The sequence below is a fragment of the Stegodyphus dumicola genome, chromosome X2, assembly GCF_044657685.1.
Source record: "Stegodyphus dumicola isolate Sdum_Otavi_A_Nest chromosome X2, ASM4465768v1".
NCBI classification, from domain to species: domain Eukaryota; kingdom Metazoa; phylum Arthropoda; class Arachnida; order Araneae; family Eresidae; genus Stegodyphus; species Stegodyphus dumicola.
In genome coordinates this window covers 77,673,419-77,693,931 of record NC_140781.1, presented here as the reverse complement: position 1 = coordinate 77,693,931, position 20,513 = coordinate 77,673,419, and the positions used below count along the sequence as shown (strand labels likewise).

General features: G+C 32.7%; 1 protein-coding gene across 13 annotated transcripts; it reads left to right on the top strand.

Annotated features, from left to right (window-relative positions):
• Nucleotides 1–9,540: 9,540 nt before the first annotated feature.
• LOC118180728 (uncharacterized) lies at nucleotides 9,541–20,079 on the top strand. Of its 13 annotated transcripts, none has more exons than XM_085809022.1 (13): nucleotides 9,576–9,645; nucleotides 10,015–10,128; nucleotides 10,538–10,648; nucleotides 11,045–11,122; nucleotides 11,448–11,579; nucleotides 11,956–12,066; nucleotides 12,427–12,537; nucleotides 12,910–13,023; nucleotides 14,183–14,296; nucleotides 14,674–14,781; nucleotides 19,002–19,109; nucleotides 19,486–19,593; nucleotides 19,914–20,079. In XM_085809022.1, the coding sequence occupies exons 1-13, from the start codon at nucleotides 9,591–9,593 to the stop codon at nucleotides 19,940–19,942; spliced, it is 1,293 nt and encodes a 430-aa protein (XP_085665148.1). In that variant the 5' UTR covers nucleotides 9,576–9,590; the 3' UTR covers nucleotides 19,943–20,079. The 13 variants fall into 13 exon arrangements, with proteins under 13 accessions (XP_085665151.1, XP_085665149.1, XP_085665148.1 ...); XM_085809021.1 differs by having other exon boundaries at nucleotides 10,991–11,122; nucleotides 11,469–11,579; XM_085809017.1 differs by having other exon boundaries at nucleotides 10,991–11,122; nucleotides 12,913–13,023.
• The last annotated feature ends 434 nt before the right edge of the window (nucleotides 20,080–20,513 follow it).

Here is a 20,513-nt window from a genome sequence, read left to right as displayed (position 1 = left end):
TAATTTTCACATTTTCACTTTCTTGTGGAGCAGATGGAATAACTCAACATCTCTGTCTTTCATCAGCACCGTCACAAAGTCTCAACTCGGTCGCTGCATTAGGGAGGCAAAGCTCATCAGCTCCATTCTTAAATGCTCACTCAGGTAATGGAGACCAATTGTCTTCTTAGATTTTGCACTTCTTTATTTGTTAGAAGATATAACGTTAATATGAAATTTCATAATTATGCATTTAAAACAGTTAGTACACATCAGTTCAACCATTTATTACTAATCTTTAATCAGAGTTTGTGTACAAGCATGCAGTGGAAATGCACTTTGGCTTAGAGCTCTCATTTTTGCTTAAAACAGTCTTTGTGTGCTAGATACCTAATAGATTTATGTTTATGGATGTCTTATTTTCACCCTATTTATGTTTTGAATAGTCTTTGAAAGTGTGTATATATATATAGTAAATGCAAATTCAAATGTTTTGTAAGATGTTATATACATATTTTGCCTTTCTTGTGCAGCAGTTGAAAGACCAGAACAGGTCCGTCCTTCATTAGGACTATCCGGAAATCGGAACTCAATGTGTGCATTAGGGGAGCAGAGCACGTCAACTCCATTCTTAAAAGAACGTGCAGGTAATGGAAACAAATTATCTCCTTAAATTTTGCAATACTTTATTTATTAGAAGAAATAACATTAATATGGGATGTCCTATTTGTGCAATTAAGACAGTAAGTCTGTGCACATCAGATCAAGTATTTATTCCTAATCTTTAATCAGAATTTGTGTTCAAGTAGGCAGTGGAATTGCAGTTTGGTGTAGAGCTCACGTTTTTGTTTAAAACTGTGTTTGTGTTCTAGATTCTTTATGAATTTATGTTTATGGATGTTTTTTTTCGTACTATTTATGTTCTATATTGTTTTTAAAAATGTCTATATGTATAGTAAATACAAATTGAAATGTTTAGTAGCATGTAATATACATATTTTGTTTTTCTTGTGCAGCAGGTGCAAGACCAGAACAGGTCCATCCTTCATCAGGACCATCGGGAAATCGGAACTTGGTGGGTGCATTAGTAGAGCAGAGCTCATCAGCTTCATTCATAAAAGAACGTGCAGGTAATGGAGTCCAATTCTCTTTTTAAATTTTGCAATACTTTTTATTAGAATAAATAACATTAATATAAAATGTTGTACTTATGCACATAAAACAGTAAGTTAGTGGACATCAGTTCAACCATTTATTAATAATCTTTAACCAGAGTTTGTGTACAAGCATGCAGTGGAAATGCAGTTTGGCTTCGCGCTGCGATTCTTCCTTAAAAGTGTATGTGTGCTAGATTCTTAATGGATTTATGTGTATATATGTCTTATTTTTCACAGTATTTATGTTTTCCATAGTTTTTGCAAATGTGGATATACATATATAGTAAATGCAATTTCAAATTTTCCCTAAGATCTAATTTTCACATTTTCACTTTCTTGTGGAGCAGATGGAATAACTCAACATCTCTGTCTTTCATCAGCACCGTCACAAAGTCTCAACTCAGTGGCTGCATTAGGGAGGCAAAGCTCATCAGCTCCATTCTTAAATGCTCACTCAGGTAATGGAGACCAATTGTCTTCTTAGATTTTGCACTTCTTTATTTGTTAGAAGATATAACGTTAATATGAAATTTCATAATTATGCATTTAAAACAGTTAGTACACATCAGTTCAACCATTTATTACTAATCTTTAATCAGAGTTTGTGTACAAGCATGCAGTGGAAATGCACTTTGGCTTAGAGCTCTCATTTTCGCTTAAAACAGTCTTTGTGTGCTAGATACCTAATAGATTTATGTTTATGGATGTCTTATTTTCACCCTATTTATGTTTTGAATAGTCTTTGAAAGTGTGTATATATATATAGTAAATGCAAATTCAAATGTTTTGTAAGATGTTATATACATATTTTGCCTTTCTTGTGCAGCAGTTGAAAGACCAGAACAGGTCCGTCCTTCATTAGGACTATCCGGAAATCGGAACTCAATGTGTGCATTAGGGGAGCAGAGCACGTCAACTCCATTCTTAAAAGAACGTGCAGGTAATGGAAACAAATTATCTCCTTAAATTTTGCAATACTTTATTTATTAGAAGAAATAACATTATAATGGGATGTCCTATTTGTGCAATTAAGACAGTAAGTCTGTGCACATCAGATCAAGTATTTATTCCTAATCTTTAATCAGAATTTGTGTTCAAGTAGGCAGTGGAATTGCAGTTTGGTGTAGAGCTCACGTTTTTGTTTAAAACTGTGTTTGTGTTCTAGATTCTTTATGAATTTATGTTTATGGATGTTTTTTTTCGTACTATTTATGTTCTATATTGTTTTTAAAAATGTCTATATGTATAGTAAATACAAATTGAAATGTTTAGTAGCATGTAATATACATATTTTGTTTTTCTTGTGCAGCAGGTGCAAGACCAGAACAGGTCCATCCTTCATCAGGACCATCGGGAAATCGGAACTTGGTGGGTGCATTAGTAGAGCAGAGCTCATCAGCTTCATTCATAAAAGAACGTGCAGGTAATGGAGTCCAATTCTCTTTTTAAATTTTGCAATACTTTTTTATTAGAATAAATAACATTAATATAAAATGTTGTACTTATGCACGTAAAACAGTAAGTTAGTGGACATCAGTTCAACCATTTATTAATAATCTTTAACCAGAGTTTGTGTACAAGCATGCAGTGGAAATGCAGTTTGGCTTCGCGCTGCGATTCTTCCTTAAAAGTGTTTGCTAGATTCTTAATGGATTTATGTGTATATATGTCTTATTTTTCACAGTATTTATGTTTTGCATAATTTTTGCAAATGTGGATATACATATATAGTAAATGCAATTTCAAATTTTCCCTAAGATCTAATTTTCACATTTTCACTTTCTTGTGGAGCAGATGGAATAACTCAACATCTCTGTCTTTCATCAGCACCGTCACAAAGTCTCAACTCGGTCGCTGCATTAGGGAGGCAAAGCTCATCAGCTCCATTCTTAAATGCTCACTCAGGTAATGGAGACCAATTGTCTTCTTAGATTTTGCACTTCTTTATTTGTTAGAAGATATTACGTTAATATGAAATTTCATAATTATGCATTTAAAACAGTTAGTACACATCAGTTCAACCATTTATTACTAATCTTTAATCAGAGTTTGTGTACAAGCATGCAGTGGAAATGCACTTTGGCTTAGAGCTCTCATTTTTGCTTAAAACAGTCTTTGTGTGCTAGATACCTAATAGATTTATGTTTATGGATGTCTTATTTTCACCCTATTTATGTTTTGAATAGTCTTTGAAAGTGTGTATATATATATAGTAAATGCAAATTCAAATGTTTTGTAAGATGTTATATACATATTTTGCCTTTCTTGTGCAGCAGTTGAAAGACCAGAACAGGTCCGTCCTTCATTAGGACTATCCGGAAATCGGAACTCAATGTGTGCATTAGGGGAGCAGAGCACGTCAACTCCATTCTTAAAAGAACGTGCAGGTAATGGAAACAAATTATCTCTTTAAATTTTGCAATACTTTATTTATTAGAAGAAATAACATTAATATGGGATGTCCTATTTGTGCAATTAAGACAGTAAGTCTGTGCACATCAGATCAAGTATTTATTCCTAATCTTTAATCAGAATTTGTGTTCAAGTAGGCAGTGGAATTGCAGTTTGGTGTAGAGCTCACGTTTTTGTTTAAAACTGTGTTTGTGTTCTAGATTCTTTATGAATTTATGTTTATGGATGTTTTTTTTCGTACTATTTATGTTCTATATTGTTTTTAAAAATGTCTATATGTATAGTAAATACAAATTGAAATGTTTAGTAGCATGTAATATACATATTTTGTTTTTCTTGTGCAGCAGGTGCAAGACCAGAACAGGTCCATCCTTCATCAGGACCATCGGGAAATCGGAACTTGGTGGGTGCATTAGTAGAGCAGAGCTCATCAGCTTCATTCATAAAAGAACGTGCAGGTAATGGAGTCCAATTCTCTTTTTAAATTTTGCAATATTTTTTATTAGAATAAATAACATTAATATAAAATGTTGTACTTATGCATGTAAAACAGTAAGTTAGTGGACATCAGTTCAACCATTTATTAATAATCTTTAACCAGAGTTTGTGTACAAGCATGCAGTGGAAATGCAGTTTGGCTTCGCGCTGCGATTCTTCCTTAAAAGTGTTTGTGTGCTAGATTCTTAATGGATTTATGTGTATATATGTCTTATTTTTCACAGTATTTATGTTTTGCATAATTTTTGCAAATGTGGATATACATATATAGTAAATGCAATTTCAAATTTTCCCTAAGATCTAATTTTCACATTTTCACTTTCTTGTGGAGCAGATGGAATAACTCAACATCTCTGTCTTTCATCAGCACCGTCACAAAGTCTCAACTCGGTCGCTGCATTAGGGAGGCAAAGCTCATCAGCTCCATTCTTAAATGCTCACTCAGGTAATGGAGACCAATTGTCTTCTTAGATTTTGCACTTCTTTATTTGTTAGAAGATATAACGTTAATATGAAATTTCATAATTATGCATTTAAAACAGTTAGTACACATCAGTTCAACCATTTATTACTAATCTTTAATCAGAGTTTGTGTACAAGCATGCAGTGGAAATGCACTTTGGCTTAGAGCTCTCATTTTTGTTTAAAACAGTCTTTGTGTGCTAGATACCTAATAGATTTATGTTTATCGATGTCTTATTTTCACCCTATTTATGTTTTGAATAGTCTTTGAAAGTGTGTATATATATATAGTAAATGCAAATTCAAATGTTTTGTAAGATGTTATATACATATTTTGCCTTTCTTGTGCAGCAGTTGAAAGACCAGAACAGGTCCGTCCTTCATTAGGACTATCCGGAAATCGGAACTCAATGTGTGCATTAGGGGAGCAGAGCACGTCAACTCCACTCTTAAAAGAACGTGCAGGTAATGGAAACAAATTATCTCCTTAAATTTTGCAATACTTTATTTATTAGAAGAAATAACATTAATATGGGATGTCCTATTTGTGCAATTAAGACAGTAAGTCTGTGCACATCAGATCAAGTATTTATTCCTAATCTTTAATCAGAATTTGTGTTCAAGTAGGCAGTGGAATTGCAGTTTGGTGTAGAGCTCACGTTTTTGTTTAAAACTGTGTTTGTGTTCTAGATTCTTTATGAATTTATGTTTATGGATGTTTTTTTTCGTACTATTTATGTTCTATATTGTTTTTAAAAATGTCTTTATGTATAGTAAATACAAATTGAAATGTTTAGTAGCATGTAATATACATATTTTGTTTTTCTTGTGCAGCAGGTGCAAGACCAGAACAGGTCCATCCTTCATCAGGACCATCGGGAAATCGGAACTTGGTGGGTGCATTAGTAGAGCAGAGCTCATCAGCTTCATTCATAAAAGAACGTGCAGGTAATGGAGTCCAATTCTCTTTTTAAATTTTGCAATACTTTTTTATTAGAATAAATAACATTAATATAAAATGTTGTACTTATGCACGTAAAACAGTAAGTTAGTGGACATCAGTTCAACCATTTATTAATAATCTTTAACCAGAGTTTGTGTACAAGCATGCAGTGGAAATGCAGTTTGGCTTCGCGCTGCGATTCTTCCTTAAAAGTGTATGTGTGCTAGATTCTTAATGGATTTATGTGTATATATGTCTTATTTTTCACAGTATTTATGTTTTGCATAATTTTTGCAAATGTGGATATACATATATAGTAAATGCAATTTCAAATTTTCCCTAAGATCTAATTTTCACATTTTCACTTTCTTGTGGAGCAGATGGAATAACTCAACATCTCTGTCTTTCATCAGCACCGTCACAAAGTCTCAACTCAGTGGCTGCATTAGGGAGGCAAAGCTCATCAGCTCCATTCTTAAATGCTCACTCAGGTAATGGAGACCAATCGTCTTCTTAGATTTTGCACTTCTTTATTTGTTAGAAGATATAACGTTAATATGAAATTTCATAATTATGCATTTAAAACAGTTAGTACACATCAGTTCAACCATTTATTACTAATCTTTAATCAGAGTTTGTGTACAAGCATGCAGTGGAAATGCACTTTGGCTTAGAGCTCTCATTTTTGCTTAAAACAGTCTTTGTGTGCTAGGTACCTAATAGATTTATGTTTATGGATGTCTTATTTTCACCCTATTTATGTTTTGAATAGTCTTTGAAAGTGTGTATATATATATAGTAAATGCAAATTCAAATGTTTTGTAAGATGTTATATACATATTTTGCCTTTCTTGTGCAGCAGTTGAAAGACCAGAACAGGTCCGTCCTTCATTAGGACTATCCGGAAATCGGAACTCAATGTGTGCATTAGGGGAGCAGAGCACGTCAACTCCATTCTTAAAAGAACGTGCAGGTAATGGAAACAAATTGTCTCCTTAAATTTTGCAATACTTTATTTATTAGAAGAAATAACATTAATATGGGATGTCCTATTTGTGCAATTAAGACAGTAAGTTTGTACACATCAGATCAAGTATTTATTCCTAATCTTTAATCAGAATTTGTGTTCAAGTAGGCAGTGGAATTGCAGTTTGGTGTAGAGCTCACGTTTTTGTTTAAAACTGTGTTTGTGTTCTAGATTCTTTATGAATTTATGTTTATGGATGTTTTTTTCGTACTATTTATGTTCTATATTGTTTTTAAAAATGTCTATATGTATAGTAAATACAAATTGAAATGTTTAGTAGCATGTAATATACATATTTTGTTTTTCTTGTGCAGCAGGTGCAAGACCAGAACAGGTCCATCCTTCATCAGGACCATCGGGAAATCGGAACTTGGTGGGTGCATTAGTAGAGCAGAGCTCATCAGCTTCATTCATAAAAGAACGTGCAGGTAATGGAGTCCAATTCTCTTTTTAAATTTTGCAATATTTTTTATTAGAATAAATAACATTAATATAAAATGTTGTACTTATGCACGTAAAACAGTAAGTTAGTGGACATCAGTTCAACCATTTATTAATAATCTTTAACCAGAGTTTGTGTACAAGCATGCAGTGGAAATGCAGTTTGGCTTCGCGCTGCGATTCTTCCTTAAAAGTGTTTGTGTGCTAGATTCTTAATGGATTTATGTGTATATATGTCTTATTTTTCACAGTATTTATGTTTTGCATAATTTTTGCATAATCTTTAACCAGAGTTTGTGTACAAGCATGCAGTGGAAATGCAGTTTGGCTTCGCGCTGCGATTCTTCTTTAAAAGTGTTTGTGTGCTAGATTCTTAATGGATTTATGTGTATATATGTCTTATTTTTCACAGTATTTATGTTTTGCATAATTTTTGCAAATGTGGATATACATATATAGTAAATGCAATTTCAAATTTTCCCTAAGATCTAATTTTCACATTTTCACTTTCTTGTGGAGCAGATGGAATAACTCAACATCTCTGTCTTTCATCAGCACCGTCACAAAGTCTCAACTCGGTGGCTGCATTAGGGAGGCAAAGCTCATCAGCTCCATTCTTAAATGCTCACTCAGGTAATGGAGACCAATTGTCTTCTTAGATTTTGCACTTCTTTATTTGTTAGAAGATATAACGTTAATATGAAATTTCATAATTATGCATTTAAAACAGTTAGTACACATCAGTTCAACCATTTATTACTAATCTTTAATCAGAGTTTGTGTACAAGCATGCAGTGGAAATGCACTTTGGCTTAGAGCTCTCATTTTTGCTTAAAACAGTCTTTGTGTGCTAGATACCTAATAGATTTATGTTTATGGATGTCTTATTTTCACCCTATTTATGTTTTGAATAGTCTTTGAAAGTGTGTATATATATATAGTAAATGCAAATTCAAATGTTTTGTAAGATGTTATATACATATTTTGCCTTTCTTGTGCAGCAGTTGAAAGACCAGAACAGGTCCGTCCTTCATTAGGACTATCCGGAAATCGGAACTCAATGTGTGCATTAGGGGAGCAGAGCACGTCAACTCCATTCTTAAAAGAATGTGCAGGTAATGGAAACAAATTATCTCCTTAAATTTTGCAATACTTTATTTATTAGAAGAAATAACATTAATATGGGATGTCCTATTTGTGCAATTAAGACAGTAAGTCTGTGCACATCAGATCAAGTATTTATTTCTAATCTTTAATCAGAATTTTTGTTCAAGTAGGCAGTGGAATTGCAGTTTGGCGTAGAGCTCACCTTTTTGTTTAAAACTGTGTTTGTGTTCTAGATTCTTTATGAATTTATGTTTATGGATGTTTTTTTTCGTACTATTTATGTTCTATATTGTTTTTAAAAATGTCTATATGTATAGTAAATACAAATTGAAATGTTTAGTAGCATGTAATATACATATTTTGTTTTTCTTGTGCAGCAGGTGCAAGACCAGAACAGGTCCATCCTTCATCAGGACCATCGGGAAATCGGAACTTGGTGGGTGCATTAGTAGAGCAGAGCTCATCAGCTTCATTCATAAAAGAACGTGCAGGTAATGGAGTCCAATTCTCTTTTTAAATTTTGCAATATTTTTTATTAGAATAAATAACATTAATATAAAATGTTGTACTTATGCACGTAAAACAGTAAGTTAGTGGACATCAGTTCAACCTTTTATTAATAATCTTTAACCAGAGTTTGTGTACAAGCATGCAGTGGAAATGCAGTTTGGCTTCGCGCTGCGATTCTTCCTTAAAAGTGTTTGTGTGCTAGATTCTTAATGGATTTATGTGTATATATGTCTTATTTTTCACAGTATTTATGTTTTGCATAATTTTTGCATAATCTTTAACCAGAGTTTGTGTACAAGCATGCAGTGGAAATGCAGTTTGGCTTCGCGCTGCGATTCTTCTTTAAAAGTGTTTGTGTGCTAGATTCTTAATGGATTTATGTGTATATATGTCTTATTTTTCACAGTATTTATGTTTTGCATAATTTTTGCAAATGTGGATATACATATATAGTAAATGCAATTTCAAATTTTCCCTAAGATCTAATTTTCACATTTTCACTTTCTTGTGGAGCAGATGGAATAACTCAACATCTCTGTCTTTCATCAGCACCGTCACAAAGTCTCAACTCGGTGGCTGCATTAGGGAGGCAAAGCTCATCAGCTCCATTCTTAAATGCTCACTCAGGTAATGGAGACCAATTGTCTTCTTAGATTTTGCACTTCTTTATTTGTTAGAAGATATAACGTTAATATGAAATTTCATAATTATGCATTTAAAACAGTTAGTACACATCAGTTCAACCATTTATTACTAATCTTTAATCAGAGTTTGTGTACAAGCATGCAGTGGAAATGCACTTTGGCTTAGAGCTCTCATTTTTGCTTAAAACAGTCTTTGTGTGCTAGATACCTAATAGATTTATGTTTATGGATGTCTTATTTTCACCCTATTTATGTTTTGAATAGTCTTTGAAAGTGTGTATATATATATAGTAAATGCAAATTCAAATGTTTTGTAAGATGTTATATACATATTTTGCCTTTCTTGTGCAGCAGTTGAAAGACCAGAACAGGTCCGTCCTTCATTAGGACTATCCGGAAATCGGAACTCAATGTGTGCATTAGGGGAGCAGAGCACGTCAACTCCATTCTTAAAAGAACGTGCAGGTAATGGAAACAAATTATCTCCTTAAATTTTGCAATACTTTATTTATTAGAAGAAATAACATTAATATGGGATGTCCTATTTGTGCAATTAAGACAGTAAGTCTGTGCACATCAGATCAAGTATTTATTTCTAATCTTTAATCAGAATTTTTGTTCAAGTAGGCAGTGGAATTGCAGTTTGGCGTAGAGCTCACCTTTTTGTTTAAAACTGTGTTTGTGTTCTAGATTCTTTATGAATTTATGTTTATGGATGTTTTTTTTCGTACTATTTATGTTCTATATTGTTTTTAAAAATGTCTATATGTATAGTAAATACAAATTGAAATGTTTAGTAGCATGTAATATACATATTTTGTTTTTCTTGTGCAGCAGGTGCAAGACCACAACAGGTCCATCCTTCATCAGGACCATCGGGAAATCGGAACTTGGTGGGTGCATTAGTAGAGCAGAGCTCATCAGCTTCATTCATAAAAGAATGTACAGGTAATGGAGTCCAATTCTCTTTTTAAATTTTGCAATATTCTTTATTAGAATAAATAACATTAATATAAAATGTTGTACTTATGCACGTAAAACAGTAAGTTAGTGGACATCAGTTCAACCATTTATTAATAATCTTTAACCAGAGTTTGTGTACAAGCATGCAGTGGAAATGCAGTTTGGCTTCGCGCTGCGATTCTTCTTTAAAAGTGTTTGTGTGCTAGATTCTTAATAGATTTATGTGTATATATGCTAGATTCCTAATAGATTTGTGTTTATGGATGTCTTATTTCCACCCTATTTATGTTTTGTATAATTTTTGCGAATGTGGATATATATATATATATAGTAAATGCAATTTAAAATTATCCCCAATATCTAATTTTCACATTTTCACTTTCTTGTGGAACAGATGGAAGACCTCAACATCTCTGTCTATCGTCAGCACCGTCACAAAGTCTCAACTCAGTGGCTGCATTAGGGAGGCAGAGCTCATCAGCTCGATTCTTAAATGCTCACTCAGGTAATGGAGACAATTGTCTTCTTAGATTCTGCAGTACTTTATTTGTTAGAAGATATAACGTTAATATGAAATTTCATAATTATGCATTTAAAACAGTTAGTACACATTAGTTCAACCATTTATTACTAATCTTTAAGCAGAGTTTGTGTACAAGCATGCAGTGGAAATGCAGGTTGGCTTAGAGCTCTCATTTTCGCTTAAAACAGTTTTTGTGTGCTAGATTCCTAATAGATTTATGTTTATTGATGTCTTATATCCACCATATTTATATTTTTAATAATTTTTGCAAATGTGGATATATATATATATATATAGTAAATGCAATTTGAAATTTTCCCTAAGATCTACTTTCCTGTGGAGCAGATGGAATAACTAAACTTCTCTGTCTTTCATCAGCACTGTCACAAAGTCTCAACTCAGTGGCTGCATTAGGGAGGCAGAGCTCATCAGCTCCATTCTTAAAAGAACGTGCAGGTAATGGAGTCCAATTCTCTTTTTAAATTTTGCAATACTTTTTTTATTAGAAGAAATATTAATATAAAATGTCATACTTATGCATACAAAACAGTAAGTTCAACCATTTATTAACAATCTTGAATCAGAATTTTTGTACAAGCATGCAGTGGAAATGCAGTTTGGCTTCGCGCTGTGATTCTTCCTTAAAACTGTTTGTGTACTAGATTCTTAATGGATTTATGTGTATATATGTCTTATTTTTCACACTATTTATGTTTTGTATAATATTTGCAAATGTAGATATATATATATATAGTAAATGCAATTTGAAATTTTCCCTAAGATCTACTTTCCTGTGGAGCAGATGGAATAACTAAACTTCTCTGTCTTTCATCAGCACTGTCACAAAGTCTCAACTCAGTGGCTGCATTAGGGAGGCAGAGCTCATCAGCTCCATTCTTAAAAGAATGTGCAGGTAATGGAGTCCAATCATCTTTTTAAATTTTGGAATACTTTTTTATTAGGAGAAATAACATTAATATAAAATATCGTACTTATGCACGTAAAACAGTAAGTCAGTGCACATCAGTTCAACCATTTATTAATAATCTTTAATCAGAGTTTGTGTACAAGCATGCAATTGAAATGCAGTTTAACTTCGCGCTGTGATTCTTCCTTAAATCTGTTTGTGTGCTAGATTCTTAATGGATTTATGTGTATATATGTCTTATTTTTTCACACTATTTATGTTTTGTATAATTTTTGCAAATGTGGATATACATATATAGTAAATGCAATTTCAAATTTTCCCTAAGATCTAATTTTCACATTTTCACTTTCCTGTGGAGCAGATGCAATAACACAACATCTCTGTCTTTCATCAGCACCGTCACAAAGTCTCAACTCAGTGTCTGCATTAGGGAGGCAGAGCTCATCAGCTCCATTCTTAAAAGAACGTGCAGGTAATGGAGTCCAATTATATTTTTATATTTTTCAATACTTTTTTATTAGCAGAAATAACATTAATATAAAATGTCGTACTTATGCATGTAAAACAGTAAGTCAGTGCTCATCATTTCAACCATTTATTAATTATCTTTAATCAAAGTTTGTGTACAAGCATGCAATGGAAATGCAGTTTAACTTCGTGCTGTGATTCTTCCTTAAAACTGTTTGTGTGCTAGATTCTTAATGGATTTATGTGGATATATGTCTTATTTTTCACACTATTTATGTTTTGTATAATTTTTGCAAATGTGAATATATATATATATAGTAAATGCAATTTCAAATTTTCACATTTTCACTTTTTTGTGGAGCAGATGGAATAACTAAACATCTGTGTCTTTCATCAGCACCGTCACAAAGTCTCAACTCAGTGGCTGCATTAGGGAGGCAGAGCTCATCAGCTCCATTCTTAAATGCTCACTCAGGTAATGGAGACCAATTGTCTTCTTAGATTCTGCAGTATTTTATTTGTTAGAAGATATAACGTTAATATGAAATTTCATAATTATGCATTTAAAACAGTTAGTACACATCAGTTCAACCATTTATTACTAATCTTTAATCAGAGTTTGTGTACAAGCATGCAGTGGAAATGCACTTTGGCTTAGAGCTCTCATTTTCGCTTAAAACAGTCTTTATGTGCTAGATTCCTAATAGATTTATGTTTATGGATGTTTTATTTTCACCCTATTTATGTTTTGAATAGTCTTTGAATGTGCATATATGTATATATATAGGAAATGCAAATTCAAATGTTTTGTAAGATGTTATATGCATATTTTACTTTCCTTGTGCAGCAGGTGAAAGACCAGAACAGATCCGTCCTTCATCAGGTCCATCCGGAAATCGGAACTCAGTGGGTGCATTAGGGGAGCGGAGCTCATCAACTCCATTCTTAAAAGAACGTGCAGGTAAGGGAAACAAATTGTCTCCCTTAATTTTGCAATACTTTATTTATTAGAAGAAATAACGTTAATATGAGATTTCGTAAGTCAGTGCACATCAGATCAGCTATTTGTTAGTAATCTTTAACCAAAGTTTGTGTTCAAGCATGCAGTGGAATTTCAGTTTGCATAGAGGTCTCATTTTTTCTTGAAACTGTGTTTGTGTTCTAGATTCGTAATGGATTTATGTTTCTAGATGTCTTATTTTCACAGTATTTATGTTTGGTATAGTATTTGAGTGTGTGTGTATATACAGTACAAATTGCATTTACTATATATACAGTCAAAAGTCTTTAATCCCAACTTGTTTTGACTTTGCCGATTCCGGATTATAGATCATCAGTTTAAATCTGGTAAGATGGCATGCAGAAGTTATAAAATAAAAAATATGAAACCGTAATTTATGATATAAAGAGCAATTATGATGTATGGGGTATCAAATTCTACAAAAAAAAAAAAAAAAAAAATTTGTTTACTTTATTAAACATTTCTTTCAATGTTAGTTGTTTTGTTTTTTATGTGATAATACATTGTCTTTAATTCTATAAACAGACATAATTTCTTGTTTAGTTAGAAAGTTCCGCTGTTCAAGTCCTGTAATTGCTGTGCCAAGAATACCGACTAACTTGTCAATCGAAATTTTTTCATTTTCACTAACCTCTATGTCACTTTCTTCATGCAATTATCCATTTTTTTGCAGCAATTCCACTTTTTGTTTGATGGACATCGAAACATGCTTTCTCTTTATAGATCTTTGGCAGCTCAAGAATCAGGAACTCTTTTTGTTATAATCTAAAGTTCAAACTTACTTTTTATAAAATTGCTCTAACAGTCTGCAAAAAATAATAAGCCGGATACCATTAGAAGACTAAGGAACAACGCAATCTGCAACATTAACTGAAATAGACAATTAGATAATCTTAGCCTAGCTTATTCCATCCGTTCTACATTAAACGCGCATGCGTAAATGTATTATGCGCATGCATAAATGCTACGCATGCGCAGAAAATTTGTAGCTTTGATGTCCGGATTAATGACTTTGTACTATATATATATATATATATCTTATATGCAATTTCAAATGTTCCATAAGTTCTAATATACATATTTTGTCTTTCTTGTGCAGCAGGTGGAAGACCAGAACAGGACTCTCCTTCATCGGGACCATTCGTAAATCAGAAATCAGTGGATGCATTAGTGGGGCAGGGCTCATCAGCTCCATTCGTAAATGAACGTGCAGGTAATGGTGACCAGTTGTCTCCTTAAATTTTGTGATACTTTATTTATTAGAAGAAATAACAATTATATGTGATATCATATTTATGCACTTAAAACAGTAACTCAGTGCACAATTGGTCAACTATTTATTACTAATCTTTTAAGAGTTTGTGTACAAGCATACAGTGGGTATGCAGTTTGAATTAGCTCTTTCATTTTCGCTTAAAACTGTGTTTGTGTTCTAGATTCCTAATGGATTTATGTTTATAGATGTCTTATTTTTCATACTATTTATGTTTTATACAGTTTTTAAAAATTTGTATATATATATATATATAGTAAATGCAAGTTCAAATGTTTTGTAAGATGTAATATACGTATCTTGTCTTTCTTGTGCAGCAGGTAAAAGACCAGAGCAGGTCCGTCGTTCAACGAGGCCATCCGGAAAATGGAACTCGGCATTAGCGGGGCAGAGCTCATCAACTCCATCCTTAAAAAGACATGCAGGTAATGTAGACCAATTGCCTCCATACATTTTGAAATACTTTATTAACGAGGTTTGGAACTTTAATAGTGGCAACTCAGCTGAAAAAACGCTACACAACAAAACCAAAGAATATCGCGTATACCACACGTGAACTACATACCTACCTTACCTCTCAGCAAAAAGACTTGTCCTGCCTACGTCACGTGCACTCGGAGTGACGCGAAGAACGAATCCTTCTATTAGCTCGTGGTCTAAAGTAAGTGTTGTTAGGATGTTTTCAAAACAAGAACAATGATATTGGATAAAAATTGAATGTGCCAGAGGTCGTACAGCACGACAGTGTCATCAAGGGCTTCAAGAAGGCTTGCGTGGAATCTGCATTGCCTTACAGAACCGTAGCAACATGTGTGAAAGCATTCAATGAAGGACGCCAAAACGTGGCAGACATGCTGCGGCCAGGTCATCCGAGTGTCAGCAATGCAGACGTGCAAGCTGTTGCCGCACTAATGGACAGTGATCGCCTCCAAACGATTCGTCAGCTGGCCGGACAAACAGGATTACCGCATACGACTGTGCTGCACATTCTGAAGGAACGCCTGTCCATGAGAAAAATTGCTTCACAATGGATTCCACATCAATTGATGGAAATGCAGAAATGGCTACGATACGATGCTGCCCGAACCCACCTGGAGCGCTATGAGCGCGAAGGAGATGCTTTTATACGCCGTATCATTACGCTGGATGAGACTTGGGCCCGATCGTACCAGCCAGAACTGAAACGCCAATCAAACGAATGGTTGATTTGTGAAAGTTATCGTGATTCTTGTGTACGACTGTCATGGTGTCATCCTAACGCATACCGTTCCCCCACAGCAGACTGTCACTACGCAGTATTACTGCTCATTTTTGGAGCACAATCTCCGACCAGCTTTGAGAAAAAAACGTTGACACTTTCTGCAGAACGCTCCTCTCATTTTGCATGACAATGCTCGGCCGCATGCAGCGCAAGCTGTGACTGATTTGTTCAAGCGATGGGGCTAAGAAGTGCTTTACCATCCACCATACTCCCCAGATCTAAGACCTTGTGACTATGACTTAATTCCTAAGATGAAGGAACCACTTCGTGGCACTCGCTTCCAAACTGTTCCTGAGATTCTTACGGCAGTAGACAAGTCCATTCAAACTATCAACAAAACAGGTGCTGCTACAGGTATTCTGCTACTTCCACATCCTTGGAAATGAGTTGTACACAATGCTGGCGACTATATTGAAAGACTGTAAAACATGGTGACGTGAATCACTTTTGTATTCCTTGTAAATAAATAGTTGCCACTATTAAAGTTCCAACCCTTGTATTAGGAGAAATAACATTAATATGAGATGTCATATTTATGCACTTAAAACAGTAAGTCAGTGCACATCAGATCAAGTGTTTATTACTAATCTTTAATTAGAGGTTGTGTTCAAGCATGCAGTTGAATTGCAGTTTGGCGTAGAGCTCTCGTTTCTGCTTAAAACTGTGTTTGTGTTCTAGATTCTTAATGGATTTAAGTTTATAGATGTCTTATTTTCACCGTATTTATATTTTGTATAATTTTTGAAATTGTGTGTATTTGTATATAGACATACACACACTATGTTGAATTATCTTAAATTCACTTAGTTCGAAAATTGTTAAAGACATTGTTCTTGACTTTTGTAAATTCAAACTTTCTAATTGTCTGACTCTATGCAAAATTTATTTTAATGTCAATTTTCTGCATTCTCAGTTTGGCAATATTTGATTCTCTAGAATCTTCAACAAATGTAAAGTTTACTTCCCAGGTGTGGACACTATACCAATAATTGTATTTAAATACCAAAAGACATTAAGCAACTTGCTTACTAACCACCATGAAATAGATGAGTCAGCAAAATGACATTGCAAATTACCAATTTACAGTACTTACATAGATGCTCGTCACCAGCACTTAATTACTGGCAACCTGGATAACATGCAAAACAATCAACTAAAAACACTAATGAGTTAAAAATAATGAGTTATGAGTAAAATTTAGACCAGTCAGACACATATACAAAATTTACTGTAACAAAACTTTTGAAAACAGCATCAACGAATTTAAAGCAGGCTATCAACTCAATTTACCTGTAGGTACCTTTTTAAAATGGAAAGATGGAATACTTAAACGCATTTACACCGCACTTAATCACGTCTAGTTCCGAAGTACATTAAATTGGTCACAACTACTGTCTGATATAAGAAATTTTTAAAAACTTTTTACTATTACAAAAATAGATAAAGCAAATAATAACTTTAGCATTATATAACAACAATTCTGTACAGCAATTATTAATAAAGAACTTTTCAACATAACTACTTATCAATTAGCAAACCTTTCAGAAACATCTATAATAAACACAATTTAAACTTTTCATAAAAAACTAAATATCTCTTTAAATCCAAGCTACAACAGATTTACGAACCTCTATGCACTTCCCAAATTCCATAAAACACCATTAAAATTCAGATTTATAGGAAATGGAACTAATAGCTACAAAAAAATGTAGACTATTATATTGCAATTCTGCTTAAAATAATTTGTAAATTTATTGATTGTAACACTAATCATAACTATTGCTGGATCATCCATAATAACACTCCTGTCATTAATGCCATTCAAAAAACTGACTTGCAAAATATTAACTGCTATGATTTCCTTTAGAAGAAATTATGCTAGTTTCCTAGATCTGTTTAAACTCTTCCATACTCTGGTCACAATTATGAATCCTAGTAAATGGAAAACCTACCTAAAATGCACCCTTTTTCAAAACTACATTAAATTTTAGAATCAACTTATTATACAAGTTGAAGGTCTTCCAATGGGCTCACATTCCATTACTTCGATCTGTAATCTCCTTTTATTTATCAAAGAATTTATCTTCCAAAAAAATTTACATCAAGAATTAAATTGCTACAAGCACACTTACAGATATATAGATGATCTTATTGCATTTAATAATTTTAATAAGATTGAATACTCCAAGATTTATCCAGAATGCCTTACACTTAATAAAACTAATCATTCACAAAATAGCATCGACTATCTCGATCGTGAAATCATTAAATAGAAAAAAAAAGGAGTTATTGTTTGACAAGACAAGAAATGTCAATTTCAATACTAACAAATTAATTAATTGGACTTCCAACGTCTCCAAAAAAGTCATTAGTAATACAATATTATTTCAAATACAAAGTATTAAAAATATTTGCGCAGATACCATAGATCTACAATGCAAAATTTTGCCCCTTATTAAAATTCTCAAAAATAATCTAATACCTAATCGATTTATTAACCATTGTCTTAAAAGGGCAGGCGTTAAATACTCACGCTAAATCATATAACTGATAGGGATATGATAATTTGTTCCTAAACATGTGAAGGTGGTATCAGTTGGATGACTATCAGTTGTACATAGTGTAATTACAAAATTGTATATAATGTAAAAAGCTAATTGTTTTCAGACTTTTCTTATTCTGTTACTAATAACATGAGCCTATTTCATGTTATTTTTATACAAATAGTCTTGAATTAACATGCATAAAGCGAAGGTGTCGGGGTACATTTACTCCAGTATTTTGTAAATTTTACTACATAAATTGCTTTTCACTCAAAATTTATAAAGAATCTTGTATTAGCGAAAATGCTTCATTCAGAATGAGTTCTTTGGTACTCTACTTTGGTTATAAATCCCATCACTTCACGGAACTAAAATTTTGGCCTAACTTAATTTGCCAGTTTGGCATCTTCATTCTTATTTGAGTAAAGACGAAACACTTTCGCATTTATTTAATTATTGTTCATTGAACGGGAGTTGGTTTGTTTCCCTTTGAAAAGTGAATTAATTTCCGATCAATAGCAATAATTACTTGTTTTAAATTTTTAATTTCTTTTTCAAAGTTTGAAATTTTGTTATTATTGATTTCAATTCAAGTCCCCGAAAAACGTTTATTCATAATTTACAACTCAGTTACTTTGAAACACAATTTTCGGAATTAAACTTCCTACATCCAAGCTTTTTTGATACTTCTACTAAATTTATATTAGGAGATAAAATAATCAATATTTTTTAGTAAATTAATTAATTATATATATATATATATATATATATATATATATAGTAAATGCAGTTTCAAATATTCCGTAAGATCTAGTATACATATTTTGACTTTCTTGTGCAGCTTGTGAAAGAACACATGAACAGCTCTGTCCTTTATCAGGACCATCCAGAAAACTGAACTCAGTGTCTGCATCAGTGAGGCAGAGCACATCAGCTCAATTCTTAAAAGGTAATTGAGGCCAGTTGTCTCCTTAGATTTTGCATTGCATTATATATATTAGAAGAAATAACATTAATATGAAATACCATACTTATGCATTTAAAACAGTAAGTTAGTGCACAATTGGTCAACTATTCATTACTAATCTTTTTAGAGTTTGTGTACAAGAATGCAGTGGCTATGCAGTTTGAATTAGCTTTTTCATTTTCACTCAAAACTGTGTTTGTGTTGTAGATTCCTTATGGATTTATGTTTATAGATGTCTTATTTTTCGTACTATTTATATTTTACACAGTTTTTAAAAATTTGTATATATATATATAGTAAATGCAAGTTCAAATGTTTTGTAAGATGTAGTATACATATTTTCTCTTTTCTTGTGCAGTAGGTGGAAGACCAGAACAAGTCCGTTGTTCAATGAGATCATCCAGAAATCGGAACTCGGCATTAGTGGGGCAGAGCTCAACAACTCCATCCTTAAAAAAACGTGCAGGTAATGAAAACCAATTGTCTCCCTAAATTTTGCACTACTTTATTAATTAGAAGAAATAACATTAATATGTGATGTCATATTTATGCACTTAAAACAGTAAGTCAGTGCACATGAGATCAAGTATTTATTACTAATCTTTAATCAGAGTGTACAATCATGCGGTTTGGCTTAAAGCTGTCATTTTTATTTAAAACTGTGTCTGTGTGCTAGATTCTTAATGGATTTATGTTTATGGATGTCTTATTTTTCACACTATTTGGGTTTTCTATTTTTTTTTTTTTAATGCATAAGATATATATTTTGTCTTTCTTGTATGGCAGGTCGCAAGGCATTTGAAAAATGTCAGTGAGATGTACTTCAGTGAAGATCACTTTCATCCATTCTCATTGTTTCTACATTTGGACTGCTAAAAATGTTTTACCTGTTGTATTTTTTAAAAATTTTGTATTTCGGCATTATACGCAAATAAAATATTATTTGTTCTTCTTTAGTCTTGAGTGACTTTCTATAGGTATAAGATGTGTTTGAATACATACATTGTCTTCTAGATTTTGTATTTTTAATGTGACTATGCCCATTCAAAGCTATTTACCAATAGAAACATTTTTTAATAGCTATATTTTCTGTCGTGAATACTGAGCTGGAATACTGAAAACTGATGTAATAAAGACAATAATAGCCTGTGTTTTCTAAGGAATTTTATTAATCATGTACACTTTCAGACAAAAAAAAGAAAAAGACTCTCTACGACACACCGAGAAGATATAAAGCAAATTGGACACAAATTGATATGCATACAGGTTTCGATGGAAAATTAAAAATTTTACATTTTGGCTGCTAGTGAATGAATAGTTGTTGCTACAGCGCATCTGATCTGTGCAACTGGCAGGATATTTAAGAGGAGAAATTATGATTCCAGG